Source organism: Alosa sapidissima, chromosome 17, assembly GCF_018492685.1.
Source record: "Alosa sapidissima isolate fAloSap1 chromosome 17, fAloSap1.pri, whole genome shotgun sequence".
Classification (NCBI taxonomy): Eukaryota; Metazoa; Chordata; class Actinopteri; order Clupeiformes; family Clupeidae; genus Alosa; species Alosa sapidissima.
Window position 1 is genome coordinate 4,372,977 of NC_055973.1, and position 13,827 is coordinate 4,386,803.

Consider the following 13,827-nt stretch of genomic DNA (forward strand, 5'->3'; position numbering starts at 1 on the left):
ACTTAGTCACTCTCTCCAGTTATATATAAAATACCTCCATGGTTGTGTCTTATCTAGTATTATCCATCTAGCTATGTGGTATTAGCCATCTAGCTAGCTGACTGACTTTACCTCCATATTTAGGCATATATATATATATATATATATCTCCGATCTAGTTTGGATCGCTTAGTTTTCGTGTGATGTTCCACAATATCTGCCACCTGATATATTAATATCCGCAAATTCCTTGTATAGCCTGCAGCAGGAGCTGTTTGTTGATTTGGGGAGGGGGGGCTTTTACTTTGACAGAGTGATTGACGGGACGAATAAAGTCTCGTCTCCGTGGCAAAGTATCGTTTGATCTCGTTTGTCATTCATTAACAAAAGGCAACACGTGCTTTTGCCGAGTCGTCGCTGGTAGAATACTTGTCCTCAGTTTAGCAACGAAGCATAGCATCTCATCTAGGACGACTACTGTGGTGGGTTAGAGCTTTCATACAGGTAGTGATGGGTAAATGAAGCCTCGAGCGCTACTCGGCACATTTCCCTAATGTGCCGAGTAATGTGCTGAAGCTTCGAAACATGGAAGACAAGGAAAACACAGCGACATCTGGTGGTTTGCATACATTATCGCAGCCACGGACTAGTGAAAAGAATGCCTACAACGTTCAACACAATGCCAAAGCTTCGAAATGTTCTCATTCATTACATTAAAAGTGTTGCAAGACATTTGCATTTCTGTTTGTCTCAATTCAATACAATAAAATACGATTAGGCAACATAATCCCGTCACTCGTTATCACGTGAAGATTGGTGTTTCCGCAGAGGCGTGAAATCATGTGTTATCCCAGTCAATGATCCAATCGGTCTCCCATCCACTTAACGACCGCAGTAGACACTACTTAGCTTCTGAACTAGGACGAAGTATTATCAACTAGCCTGGCTAGCGCCACCACTTCTCAATGAGACGTGGTCTGGGAACCAAACGTTCATTTTCTCGTATTTGAAAAAAATGCCCAGATCCGTTTATTGGGTGCCACGGATGTCTATCAAATGCGTCTGTGCATAGCTCATCATCGTCTTGCTTTCCCCCCTGTTCTGTGATTGGTTCCCTATCTCAGGCGAAAATTTGCTCCATGGTCTCCAGGCTGCCTTAGCAGCGTGAATCAAATCGCGGGCAAGGCAGCATGGGAACACCCAGGCTACTAACTAACATCAGTTCAGTCGTAACAACTGCTACTTTTTAACAACTGTTACAGTGCAAGCTGCATCCACACGGAGGTTGGACTGCTTTACGCAGGGGTTCGGGAATTTATGTCAACAGCATTGCCATGACTGAGCAGGTACAAACATTTGAAGTTTACACCTACTGCATTCATAGCGCATGGTTGTAGTCAGAGCCATATAAAGGTAGAGTTGCGACAACTCCTCACACATCCTCTACATACTTACAGCACACTGCCCCCACCTACCCACACACACACACACACTACACACACACAGTCACTGCTCCACTCCCCTCCCGCCCACACACACATCTTCACTCTCATCACTCACATACATTACATACAGTACTCTGCTTGCAATAGTAAGTCCCTGACCCCCCCCAACACACACTTACATCATCACTGTCATCACTTCACATACATACAGCACACTGCTTGCTACAGTAAGCCTCCTCTACATACTTGCTGCACACTGCCCCCCCCCCCCCCCCCCCCCACATACACAGCACATTGTCTTCAGGATCTTCTCCAACACACATCCTCTACATACTTACAGCACACTGCCCCCACCTACCCACACACACACTACACACACACACAGTCACTGCTCCACTCCCCTCCCGCCCACACACACATCTTCACTGTCATCACTCACATACATTACATACAGTACTCTGCTTGCAATAGTAAGTCCCTGCCCCCCCCCCCCCCCCCCCCCCCCCCTACATACACAGCACATTATTTCATCAGGAAGCTTCTCCAACACACATCCCCAACATACTTACAGCACACTGCCCCCCCCCCCCCCCCCCCCAATACACAGCACATTGTCTCATGAGGAAGCTTCTCCAACACACATATTGCACACTGCCCTCTCCCCACATACACAGCACACTATCCCATCTCCCCTGTCATCCCCCCAACACACACACCAAGACCCCTGGCAGTTGGGTTAGCCCCTTGAGCCGTGGATCTGCCCAAGGTTTCTTCCTTGGTAAGGGAGTTTTTCCTTGCCCCTGTTGCTCTTGGGTGCTCCTTGTTGGTGCCCCCCACCCAATCCCAATCCTCCCCCACCTTTTTTATGCAGCCCTTGCCACTTAATCTACTAAACCCCTCTTCTACTGCACTTTTTACCCCCCCTCCCCCATTAATGCACAAATAGGCTGACACCAGACATAATTTCACTGCATTTCTTACTTCCAGTTACTATATGCATGTGACAATAAACTTCCTTGTATCCTTGTAACTCCATTGACGCTAATGTTCCATTTTTTTTCAACAATGGCGGCTAATGGAAGCCTCATAGTTCCCGAAAGTTAACAATTTATAATAGCAGCAGTGCAGTTACAGACTGTTTGTAGCCAACATTTCAGACTCAGATTTACATTATTGGCTCATCCGAATAATAATAATAATAACAGTAACAACAGTAATAGTAGTAAAGTAATAGTATTAATAACCTAATTATAATAATAAACTATTTATGTATCGACTGACAGCTTTTCTGCTGCTCAGTTTTTATCAGTTCCTTATCAAATAAATTAAGAGGCTAAAGCCCAATAAATGTGCCACACATAATAACCTAATATAAGATAAGCCTATACCATTTCAATTAGGCAGCACTAGGCAACACCACAAACGAGCTGTCATTAAGTTTTTGCGTTTGTAGCCTACAACTTTTATGACGTGACGTGTCTTGGGCATTTAGCTTTACCATCATGTCAACATAGTTGTAACGTTATGCAATGCTCATCTAGGCTATGGATTTAAGTGGTTTAATTTTAAAAAGGGCAGCAAAAGTGGGATAAAGTGCAACTGCTTCCCCAAAACAATTCCTCCATAACTGTGGATTTAATCGTTTGATATGTGGATAACTTTCAGTGGACTAAACACATAAAAGGTAAGATTTTGTTATCACAAAGCTAGCTGGTTCGTTAAATATGGCGAAGCATATTTACAGCCAACTTTGTAGGCCTACTTCAGCAGTGAAACTGAGTTTGTTGTTAACATTGTTGGTAACGTAAACGTTTCTTCAGTTAGGAGCAGGACTTTTTTTTTTTTTTGCATTCATTTTCATTGGCAAAAGCTAGCCTATGCATGAGAGAACCTAGATTTGAGGGAGCTGCAGCTGTTAGCATCAGCAGGTCATATTAACACAGCAGGGCACACTAGCCCAGTGATAAAGGATCGTTTAAAATCCCCATCCCCAGAAAGATTCAAACCAAGCTTGCGCTGATGATGCATGATCACTGATCAAATTGCTATTTTCTGACACAATGCACACCATTTCCAGGTGCTCACCTGTCTGAATCTCAAGTTCTTTAGCCTAGCATCTGCTGTTCACAGCACGGTGAATGACAAACGATGACAAAATGCTGTTCATATCCTGGTTATTTATCGAAGGACTTACATCACGTTTTATATTTTATTATGATCACTCGCATTACCATGGGGTTACTAAATAGGTAGGTCTAATGCTACGGTTAACTTAGAATGCCCACCATTACACTGGAGATGTTAAAAAACTTTTAAACTTTTTTTATTCTGCCGCGACGATAGGCTAGGTAATTCGCTCATTAGCTCAGATCAGTGACTACCAGAGGAAACGCGGGGTAGAAAGCTCAAACAAGTAATGTTAGACTAGCTGTGTTACAGTTTCTCGTTGCAATCAAAATTTCACAGGAGCTCCATGCGCTTTTGTAGGCTACACGCAGTCTCAAAAACACTGCACAGGAAAAATGACTGAGCATTTTTTCCAGAGTTAAGACCATTTTCCTCAAAGAGAGTACATTTGGCTCTATAATGAGTTTGGAGAGTAACATTTTGAGTAAGAGAAAGAGCAAAGTCACAGAGTAACTGATCAATAGGCGGGGCTTGTCAAAGAAGTTAAGTTTCGTTTGTCCGCCATACTGTTCATCATCACTGCAGTTGAAGTGGATTTGGAAAAGACGATTTTGCAAGACGTTAAAAATTAAGTAGTCTTCCAATCTCTCAGTTTTCACTTTCATATTATGTGTTTGGTGTTTATACAAATTCGCATAGACTTTCCTTGTTGCCCCAGTGATTCTCGTTTTAACATAGACACAAGTCTACCATTAAGGTAACCGTGGTTTACATTTTGTGCTGAACAGGAATAACTTAAGTGTTAACGTAGAAAATTCATCATATAGAAATGTCATCAAAAAGAAATTCCTCATACTCGTTCATTCATAGATACTTTGTGAGGCTTTAATTGCTTTAAGACTAGCTAACTAAGCAATATGGCTGTTATAGTTATAGCAAACGTAGCTTAGCATTGGGTGATGTTCCTGCTAGCAGCTAAGTTAACGTTACATATTTTTTCCGGAATGATCTGCTCGTCAGTGTGGCAGGTGTAGTGGATAAGATAACTATATTTAGTCTCTCTAGACAAAGGTGTAGGATTGTTGAACGGTACATGAACGTCAAATAACCGTGGTCAAGAGCTAGGTAACGTTAGCTCCCATATTTGCCATGTTTTGTACACCACATGTAAGTGACTCTAAATGGAGTGAAGTGGTGCGCTACCGTAACCAACTGTGATGTAGTTGATGAGGAAAGGCCATAGTACATAGGCCCATAATTACATTAATGTTCAAAATATACTTTTTTACTTATAATAATATTGGTTGGCTTTATGTTGCAAGGACGCCAATTGACATCAGAAGGCATGAGCTTTTTTCAGGCATGCTAACGTGCTTTGTACTGGGCACCGCATGTACTTGACTCTGAATAGAGTGAAGTTAACGTGGCGCTATTCCCATAACCCACTCCGATGTTCTGGATGACCATCCAGAAGAGAGCACCATATTTTAAGAAAGCCACAATTAAAAGTTACTTTTTGCATTAATGACTGCAGCATTTTGTCTAAGAGTGTTGATCCTTTTATTTTTCCCCCCCAGGATGGAAAACCGCAATGTTGTTAAAGTGAAGTTCAAAGACCACAAGAAATATGTTTTTTCTCCAACAACATTTACATTTGAAGCATTTTTGGAATGTGGTGAGAACTTTTAATATTTGTAATAATCACATTCATATTTACAAAATATATGGACACAAAATATGGCTGTGGTTATGTCATGTTTCAAACGATTTGTCTGCCTTAAGTTGCCAGGAAATTTGACCTTCCTACAATGGATTTTAAAGTCTTTGATGACTCAAAGACAGAGGTTGATCAGGAAGCATTTGAATATTTGATGATGCAGCCAGATGTCGGTGTCCTGGAAATTGTTATGTCAGAGACAACTTTTGAAGGTAAATGTGCCTTTTTGTGTTCCTTTTTCATTTTATACTTACCATTGTTATCTGTCTATTGATAGTCGTTTGGTAGCATGCTGCTAACATGATATTTAAATGTAAGACCATTGACTTGATTCTGTATCACAGATTCTTTTAGTTCAGACTCCCTTGCTGGTGCTGAGACTACTTCTGGGTCTGATGACACTGTGATATTGACCAGAAGTCCAAGTGAAGAAAAACGAATGGAGGAACGTTGTCATGCCCAAGTAAAGTTCATCAGTCTTGCTTTTGAATTGCATCTACAGGTCCTTACAATAGCGAAGACATTTGGGTTTTGTAATTCATTGTCATTTGTCAATCTCTTGCATCTTCTTAATATTGGACATTATGCCTAGATGGTCGAAAACATCTTAAAAGGAAGCCCAGGAGGCGACAAGATCATGAATGAATATGCTCGAACGAAGTGTTTGTCAGATAGCAGAAGACGTGACATGGTGAAGATCTTGGTTGCTCATATGACAAATGAACATGGGTAAGTAGGTAGTACAGTGATTTGTAAACCGATGGTTATGATGCTCTGGGTTCTAGTGTGTGTGTGTGTGCGTGTGTGTGTGTGTGTAGAACAAGCCCACCTCGGCGTTTGAAGGAAGACTACGCAAAGGGGATCATCTCCCTCTTCCCCTATTTGGCCGACCCCAGGAGCAAGCTTGGTTATGTAATTGTCATCTTTTTTTCATTTTTTCCCCCCTTGACTCTATAAAGCTTAACCAATATGGCATTTGCAGTGTGTAACTACCCTTTGTCCATTTGTTATGGTAATCATAGGAGCATTATTACAATGCAGAAGATGGAAGTGGCTATTTGGCATGGAGAATTAAAACGCTGCAGAAAGAGGCATCAGATGGACGACTTAAGCGCCCACGACAATCACAAACAGGTGCCTTATTTGATGTTGCTTATTGCTTTTATTAACTTGTGTTCCGGCCTTGTTTTAAACATTTTGTTGTGGTTTCAAAAGAACGCTTAGCTTGTTGTATATTATATTCTTGTTACACTCATTTAGAGGAAGATTAATCCAGGTGAGACTAGTCAAAATTCTATCAAGTCATATTTTGATTGTGGTGTATTGTTTTATGATTTTTCTATTCGGTTAATATTTTTCATAGAGCAAAGCAAGGTTTAAATGACTGCATACACATGATTTTCATGTTTTATCCAACCCACTTGTAGTTTTGTGAGTACACTGTTCTCTGGAAAGAACAGTACCAAAGCACTGTTGCTTCATATTTTTTGTGATTTCAGGCGGGCCAACCGTGGACAGAGATCCTTACAAAGAAGATAACTGGTTGAGTGATGAACGCCAGTGTCAGGAAGCAATAGCTCTGATGAAGCACACAGCTGATGAATCTGTGGTGAAGGAAAAGATGAGGTTTACCCTGGTCTATCGTCAGAAGATTTTGCATGATCCTGACAAGTCATCTGATATTCTAACCATTTTCCCACGATTCATGGACATACCTGGCCTGGTGAGTCTTACAGTAGACATACAAATTTTAAATTCAGTGCTGTATCTTTGCAGTAATCCATAACTTGTTTCTATTCTGTCTTTTTTGTAGATTGAGCAGGATTTTACACTACTTTTTGGTGACTCAACTTCTGCAAAGCTGTTGGAGAAATGGTCCACCAACATAAAACCAAAGGTCATTGCACAGAGTCGTGGCCTGACACAGACTGGGGAGCTCCAAGACCTCGTCCAGAATGCTGTAGCTACTGAAATTGAAGAAGGTAACTATAATGGCTATGCCGAAAGACATTTCACATAAAAGTCATTACCGGAATTGTAGACAAATGAGGAACCTAAATCAATGTGTTATTGATGAGTGGCTAAAGTTTGTTTGAAAATGCTATTCCTTAACCGTAAATGTAGGCAAAGGAGATTACTGGGGTCTTAGACCAGTTCATTTTGTTTTCTATTTCTCCAGGTTGGGACAGTGACATGTCTTCCATTCTCTTGCTGGTCCACCTTCTACCACCTTCGAGTCAAGGGCGCAAAAGACCAGGGAAGATTTCGGCTCGACAAGCCTGTGATTGCCTAGTGAAATTCATCAAGGTGAAGCTATAGCACAGACTAAACACTTACGTTTAATGATGCTTAAGTCCTTTTGAAGTTTTTGAACATTGTACTCTTCATTTCCTTGCTTCCTGGAAAAAAAAGATTTCCTTCCTGTAACAAAGATTTGATTTGTATTCCAACATGTAATGCTTTCATGTCATTGGAAATGTTTGTAATAGTTTCCAGGTCATTTACCTTATTTAAAGCACGGCTATTTTGTCACACAAAACTGGTAAGCTAGTTCGTGGTAGAAATCCTCACTCCTTATTCAGGTTGCCTGCTGACATTAGGTCACATTTGGGTTGACTGTTTTTTTTCTTTCTTTTCTTTCACAGACTGGTGTCAGCATACAGGGACATTTGGAGGGCATCACACAGAGTGTCCAGCCATATCTACTTGCAGCCGGACCGAAGAAAAGTAGGATCCAGTCTTACTTCATTGTTGTTGACAAACAGGCCTTGCCATGCAAGTCTTCTAATTCACTGGCTGCAGTCGATGAGCTTTTTAAGGATCATTATGTTTTTGGTACCACCTATTGTCAGGAGCTCACTAATGTGTTCACTTTTTTGCATCTATGACATAGATGTTGAAATGACCAAAGTCAATCCTAGGGTGGCTGAGCTAAGAGCAAGAATGCTCCATTAAGCAATATGATTTGTTTCATTTGTCAAAAGAGGCATGCTAATGCCAATGGACTTATAAAACACTTTAAACTTGTTCATGGACTTTGTTCGGGTAAAGGCCTCAAGTTAAAATGTGCCCATAGAGGCTGTTCTCATGTGTACCACAGTTTTTCAGGTTTAAGAAAGCATCTTAGTAAATGTTATGCAAATGACAACTTTTGTGCTGATGATGGGGAATGTTCCACCTCCACAAACTCCATTTCGTTAGGGGAGGCAGACATGCCAGAGTTGCCAGATCAGAGTGTACCTTCCGAGTCTGTACTACTAGAAAGACACATAGTCAACAGTTGTGCTAAGCTGGTGGCAGAACTTAAACTTGTTGGCAATTCAGAGAAAACTATTAATTTTGTTGTTAGTACTGTACAAGAAGTGATTAGAGACCTTGATCATCTAAAGCATGAAAATTTGAAAAGTAGTCTTGTCTTAGAGGAGCCCATAAAAAGCGTTGTTGAGTCTCAAATTGATCAGTGTTTTGAGAATACATTGTATCCTTTTCTTCCATTAAACACTGAGAGTAAGAGAACCATTTACTTTTCTGAGAAATGGGGGAAGATTGATCCAGTTGAATATGTTCTAGGAACACGTTTTGCAACACGTTTTAACAGAACAACTGGAACTTTTGGCCAATCTATTGTCAAAGATAAATTTGTATATATACCAATTCTTGAGACACTTAAGTCTATTTACCAGCACCCTAATATGAAAGATATGATAACCAGAGACCCTAAACAAAGAGAGAACTTCCTGTATGACGTACAGGATGGAGAGTTCTTCAAGAATCATGAACTCTTCTCCAAACAAGAGCACACTGTACAGATACAGCTTTTTTTTGATGAGTTTGAATGTGCTAACCCCATTGGATCAAAACGAGGTATCCATAAAGTTGGAGCCATCTATTTTACCCTCAGAAATGTGTCTCCCAAGTACAATTCAAGTTTACAGAATATCCATTTGGTGTCTTTATTTCATGCACAAGATATCAAAACATACGGGTTTGGTAAAATACTAGCACCCCTTGTCCAGGATATCTCAACACTTGAAACAAGTGGAATTCAGCTTCCTCTATTTGATCACACAGTCTATGGAAGCATTATACAAGTGACTGGTGACAACCTTGGTCTTCATTCTTTATTCGGTTTTGTGGAATCATTTAGTGCTAGGTACTGTTGCCGCTTTTGCTTACTAGAGAAGGAGGACTTTCAGACAGTGTTCAGTGAAGATAGTCCAAAGATATCTGTTCGAACTAAACAGCTTCATGCTGAGCACTGCCAGGAAATGCAGATCAACCCCAGTTTACCTTATGTGATGGGAGTTAAAAAGTCTTGCCCTTTGAATTTGTTGCAATATTTTCACACCAGTACCAACTTTTCAGTTGATATAATGCACGACATACTGGAGGGCGTTGCACAGTACGAGATGAAATTACTTTTTCAGCACCTAATTGAAAATTACACCACATCAGCAGAAGTACACAGGAGAATTCAGAGTTTCAACTATGGTTTCATGGAGCAAAACAACAAACCACCTGGCCTAAAAATGGTAGACAGCTCCAATGACTTGGGCTTAAATGCCATTCAGAGCTGGTGTTTGTTGCGTCATCTGCCAATTATGTTTGGAGATCTTGTGCATCCTAATGATCAGCACTGGTACTTATTCATTTTATTGCTTCAGATTGTCAGCATAGTGTTTTCCTCGGTTGTATCCCTTGGCATGACCTTTTATCTGAAGCATCTGATTTCAGAGCACCATGGTTTGTTCAAGCATTTGTTTCCCAATAAGAGATTATTGCCAAAGCATCATTTTATGGTGCATTATCCACAATGTATTCGGAAAATTGGACCTCTGTTACATACATGGTGCATGCGCTATGAGGCCAAACATAATATTTTTAAGAAGCAGCTGAAAAGCTTTAAGAACATAACTAAAACTTTAGCAAAAAAACACCAGTGCCAGATGGCTTATTTGTGGCAGTCGTTGGATCCAAATGAGTTGAAAATGGGTCCTGGCAAAATGGTCTCCTTGAATGAAATGGAGGTTGGTGTCGAGGTGGCTGAAAAGTTTGAAGTGCCTGTTAGGACTAAGGTTTTAAAAGTTAAATGGGCTAAACGCAATGGAGCTGTGTTCAGGCCTGGGTTGGCTGTGTGTGTGAGGACTGATAATGAGATGCCAGTGTTCCATGTAATTCAGAATGTTGTTATTAAAGATGAGCAAGTTCTTTTGGTAACAGTTGCTCTGAAAACACATTGTTTAGATGAACATACCCATGCTTTCAAGGTCTCGCATACTACTGCGGCACCATTTGTCTTGGATGTTCAGACTCTTTTGTACCACAAGATTTTTGATATACTGACGTCCTATGATTGTAATTCTGATTTGTTTATTGTGCCTTATTGTTTCATGTAATTGCTCTGCTCCCCTGTTCTTTGTCCTTCACTACTTTTCAAAGATATTGTACTGTGGAGTTTTATAATGTATATAATGTGCTTTTTATATTTTTATACTATTTTCTTTTTCTCCAAGTCATAAATGATTGAATTGTAAAAAGAAAACAAATGCCTGAGAAATAAACTGAGACATGGGCATACAGTTTGTTGATTTTTATTTAGTAAAGTCTGTTAGCTATTATTCATTATTTTTTCAGATTGTAAAATTCTGAAAAATCACTCTGGTTAGAGTTAGTTTTGACTCTTAATTGATCATAAAACATCTCTAAAGGTGAGGAAAATTTGGCAGAGTAAATTTACGGTTTCTCACAATATTGTTGATTACAGCTCTGAACTGAGTAAAATGGCACAAGAGTTAATTTTAAGACACTCTGAGTTGAATCAAATGGCACCACAAAGAGTAAAATATTAACTCTAAATTGAGGAGAATTGACTCTAGAAAAACAGCTCTACCAAAAGAGTAACTTTTTACTCATTTTAGAGAGGGACCAAATGTTCTGACGCAGAGTAAAATTTTCTTCAATTTGAGTAAATTTTACTCAGGCAAATTTCCTGTGTGTTTACAGCTTCGAGTCACAATGTACGAGGTCATTTATTTTATATAGCGATAATTTAGATACACTTATGGGGTGGGTGCAATTGCGTTTTCTAAAGAATCTCCCGTCTTGATTTTGTACAGAAATTAATATTAAGTGACACATACGTAAAAGGGCGGAAAAAACGTCACCTTATATAGCAGGCTAAGATATAAGGTCTGGAATTTAATGTAATATTGTTGTAATGGTAGGATAACTACATAGGTTACACAATAATTACACTGTGTTATAAATATTGTACATCAATGCATTTATTGACTGTCAATTAACCAAAATCGTGGCTCTGTCTATCATTGAACAGTAGCCTATTTAATGCATTCTAATCCATTGTCAATCACTTCCGGGAACTATTTGAAGTTTACATGAACCACGTGACCTTAACGAATTTTGAACACCCATTGTCGCAACTCTACCTTTATATGGCTCTGGTTGTAGTTTACTAACTATGGTTGTATCTGTTTTAGGAACGACTGTGTTGGTATTGATAATAGCCACTGTTTTGTCTTGGTTTATTTTCGTTCTGTTTGTTTCTTTTACTGACTAAAGGTCATTTCAACTGTGGCCCTGGTCCTGGCCTGCTGTGCTTCCTGGGGGTCTGTAAAGGGTGTCAGGAGAAGGCCGGCAGCCATACCCCTTGTCTCCCAGCAACACACCAGAGAATTCACCTGTCAACACAAAATCTCATCATTACAACCTCAGAGTGATGTTCTCCACACAGCCATGATGTAAAAAGTGGTTATTAATAGGGGTTGTGTGGCTCACCTTGTGATAGGCGCTGATGGATGTCAGAGGTCCGAAAGACTCTGGAGTCATGGACTGAGCCAGGCCATTTTGCCACAACATTGCTGATTAGACAGTCAGCATTGCAGACAATCTGAAATCATTAGATGAGGACCATTAAACCAATCTGCTACATGACTCATTTATTCATGTTATTTTATCCCCTTCCGCTATTGATCTCCCCACCCCCCTCCATACTGAGGCACAGAAATACTACCAACATGTGTGGCAATTACAGTTTCTATTCTAGTCGATCACAGGCAATGGACAATATCAAAAGGTTCTGCTCACCTGAACATTGATGCTGTGGAAGGATTTTCGATTCACATAATCTGCCTCATTGGCACCTGAGGGGGATTTGATCCTTATGTGAGTGCAGTCCAATGCACCAATGACATTGGGGAAACTGACATTGACAGGGGTGGGCAAACTTTTTGGCTCAAGGGCCACACTGGGTTTTGAAAATTGGCCGGCGGGCTGCACAACAACCCCCCCCCGCCCCCCACGACACACACATAAAAAAATAAATTTTTTTATAGCCTATAATTTAGTATGAAAAGTATTTCTTTTAAAATATTAATTGCTTAAAAATACTGCTGTTTAACAAATGTACAAATTGTGCACTGTCGCTTTAAGACAGTCGCTTTAATTCACGTTTATTTCTCAATGATCTTCTGCCTGCTACGGTATGGCCTTCTCACACTTTTTAAATGGTCAGTAGTGGGAACTACTGCTGCCTTCATGATTTCCTTTTAAAAGTTTCTTATAAGAAGATGTCAATGATCAACAATGACAAGCCAGCTGGAACCTGCGGCGCTCTCTCCCTCTCGTGAGAGCAGGCGCGTTCCCAATTAAATGGATCGCATGTTCACGTTAGATCTGCTGCAAAGGAGATAACTAAGAGTTAACTTAGTTTAACATGATGTTTTCACATTGACATTGTAAACGTTCTCTAAGGAGAGTGAAAAGCAGTTTGCAGTAAAGCTAACCAATGTCGTCTCTATCGCAGGAAAAAAATAGCGAGCAGCCTGATAACCAAATAAAATGCTCAGCGGGCCGGATCCGGCCCGCGGCCCGCAGTTTGCCCATCCTGTAACACAAAGTAATGATATCCTACTATGAGTGTTAACAGTTGTCCTGTAATTTGTAGATCATCTTACCTGCAATCCTATAAAACTCCTCTTTGATGTCACGGAGTCTTCTGTGGCCAGGGAAGGTGATGAACAGGTGCGTCATCTTTTATGCATCGTTTTATTATTTCATCTTCATCTTCTTGGAGCTGGGGGAGGACAGGAGAATGATGATTAATACATTATACATTTGTGTTACAGTTAGCATACAGTGTGCATTGAAGGCATGACTCACCTCCCACTCAAGTTTTTGGATGTCAAGGTCCAGTTTTTGAATGGTCCTCTTTTTGATTTCAGCCTCCAGTGCAAGGTTTTCCATATTTTCTTCTTGTACTTTATTTCTACATCTGCCAGTTGTATTTGGCGCTGGAGGTGCTTGCCATACAACTGTCTGACAGCTTGTGAGTTCTGTGAATGCATGACAGTTAGCACAGCGGGAATCCTGCACGATTGAGTGTCCCTCCATTAATACTCACTATATTGCCAGGCAGGCTTTCCCCCTGTACAGCATCTGGGTCCTGTTACAGAAATGAGATTTAGTGATTGTGTGGCCTCCAAATGATGACTCCGCACCATTGTAGACTGAATAGTACTTTCACAGGCTTGACATGATACC

The 13,827-nt window shown here is 40.4% G+C and overlaps 2 protein-coding genes across 6 annotated transcripts; one reads left to right on the forward strand and one right to left on the reverse strand.

Annotated features, from left to right (window-relative positions):
- Positions 1 to 146: 146 nt before the first annotated feature.
- On the forward strand, positions 147 to 10,847 carry LOC121688299. Of its 5 annotated transcripts, XM_042067785.1 has the most exons (12): positions 147 to 157; positions 4,143 to 4,308; positions 5,129 to 5,226; positions 5,334 to 5,480; positions 5,613 to 5,731; positions 5,861 to 5,997; positions 6,087 to 6,180; positions 6,291 to 6,402; positions 6,768 to 6,991; positions 7,082 to 7,250; positions 7,448 to 7,575; positions 7,914 to 10,847. In XM_042067785.1, the coding sequence occupies exons 2-12, from the start codon at positions 4,220 to 4,222 to the stop codon at positions 8,154 to 8,156; spliced, it is 1,560 nt and encodes a 519-aa protein (XP_041923719.1). In that variant the 5' UTR covers positions 147 to 157; positions 4,143 to 4,219; the 3' UTR covers positions 8,157 to 10,847. The 5 variants fall into 5 exon arrangements, with proteins under 5 accessions (XP_041923719.1, XP_041923720.1, XP_041923721.1 ...); XM_042067786.1 differs by lacking the exon at positions 147 to 157 and having other exon boundaries at positions 3,941 to 4,308; positions 7,082 to 7,245; positions 7,446 to 7,575; XM_042067787.1 differs by lacking the exon at positions 147 to 157 and having other exon boundaries at positions 3,941 to 4,179.
- Positions 10,848 to 11,735: 888 nt separating this feature from the next.
- Positions 11,736 to 13,827, reverse strand: LOC121688302 (putative nuclease HARBI1). The gene is made up of 5 exons (XM_042067793.1): positions 13,447 to 13,827; positions 13,242 to 13,360; positions 12,373 to 12,428; positions 12,064 to 12,175; positions 11,736 to 11,966 (listed from the first exon to the last, which is right to left on the reverse strand). The coding sequence occupies exons 2-5, from the start codon at positions 13,315 to 13,317 to the stop codon at positions 11,854 to 11,856; spliced, it is 357 nt and encodes a 118-aa protein (XP_041923727.1). The 5' UTR covers positions 13,318 to 13,360; positions 13,447 to 13,827; the 3' UTR covers positions 11,736 to 11,853.

Bases quoted from the DNA above. Each gene is read 5' to 3' on its own strand.
- LOC121688299 (XM_042067784.1), top strand. From the start codon at position 8,229: ATGATTTGTTTCATTTGTCAAAAGAGGCATGCTAATGCCAATGGACTT.
- LOC121688302 (XM_042067793.1), bottom strand. From the start codon at position 13,317: ATGACGCACCTGTTCATCACCTTCCCTGGCCACAGAAGACTCCGTGAC. The intron at 12,176-12,372 runs GTGAGCAGAACC...TAATGATTTCAG, and splicing joins TCCACAGCATCAATGTTCAG to ATTGTCTGCAATGCTGACTG. The intron at 11,967-12,063 runs GTGAGCCACACA...TTGTGTTGACAG, and splicing joins CCATCAGCGCCTATCACAAG to GTGAATTCTCTGGTGTGTTG.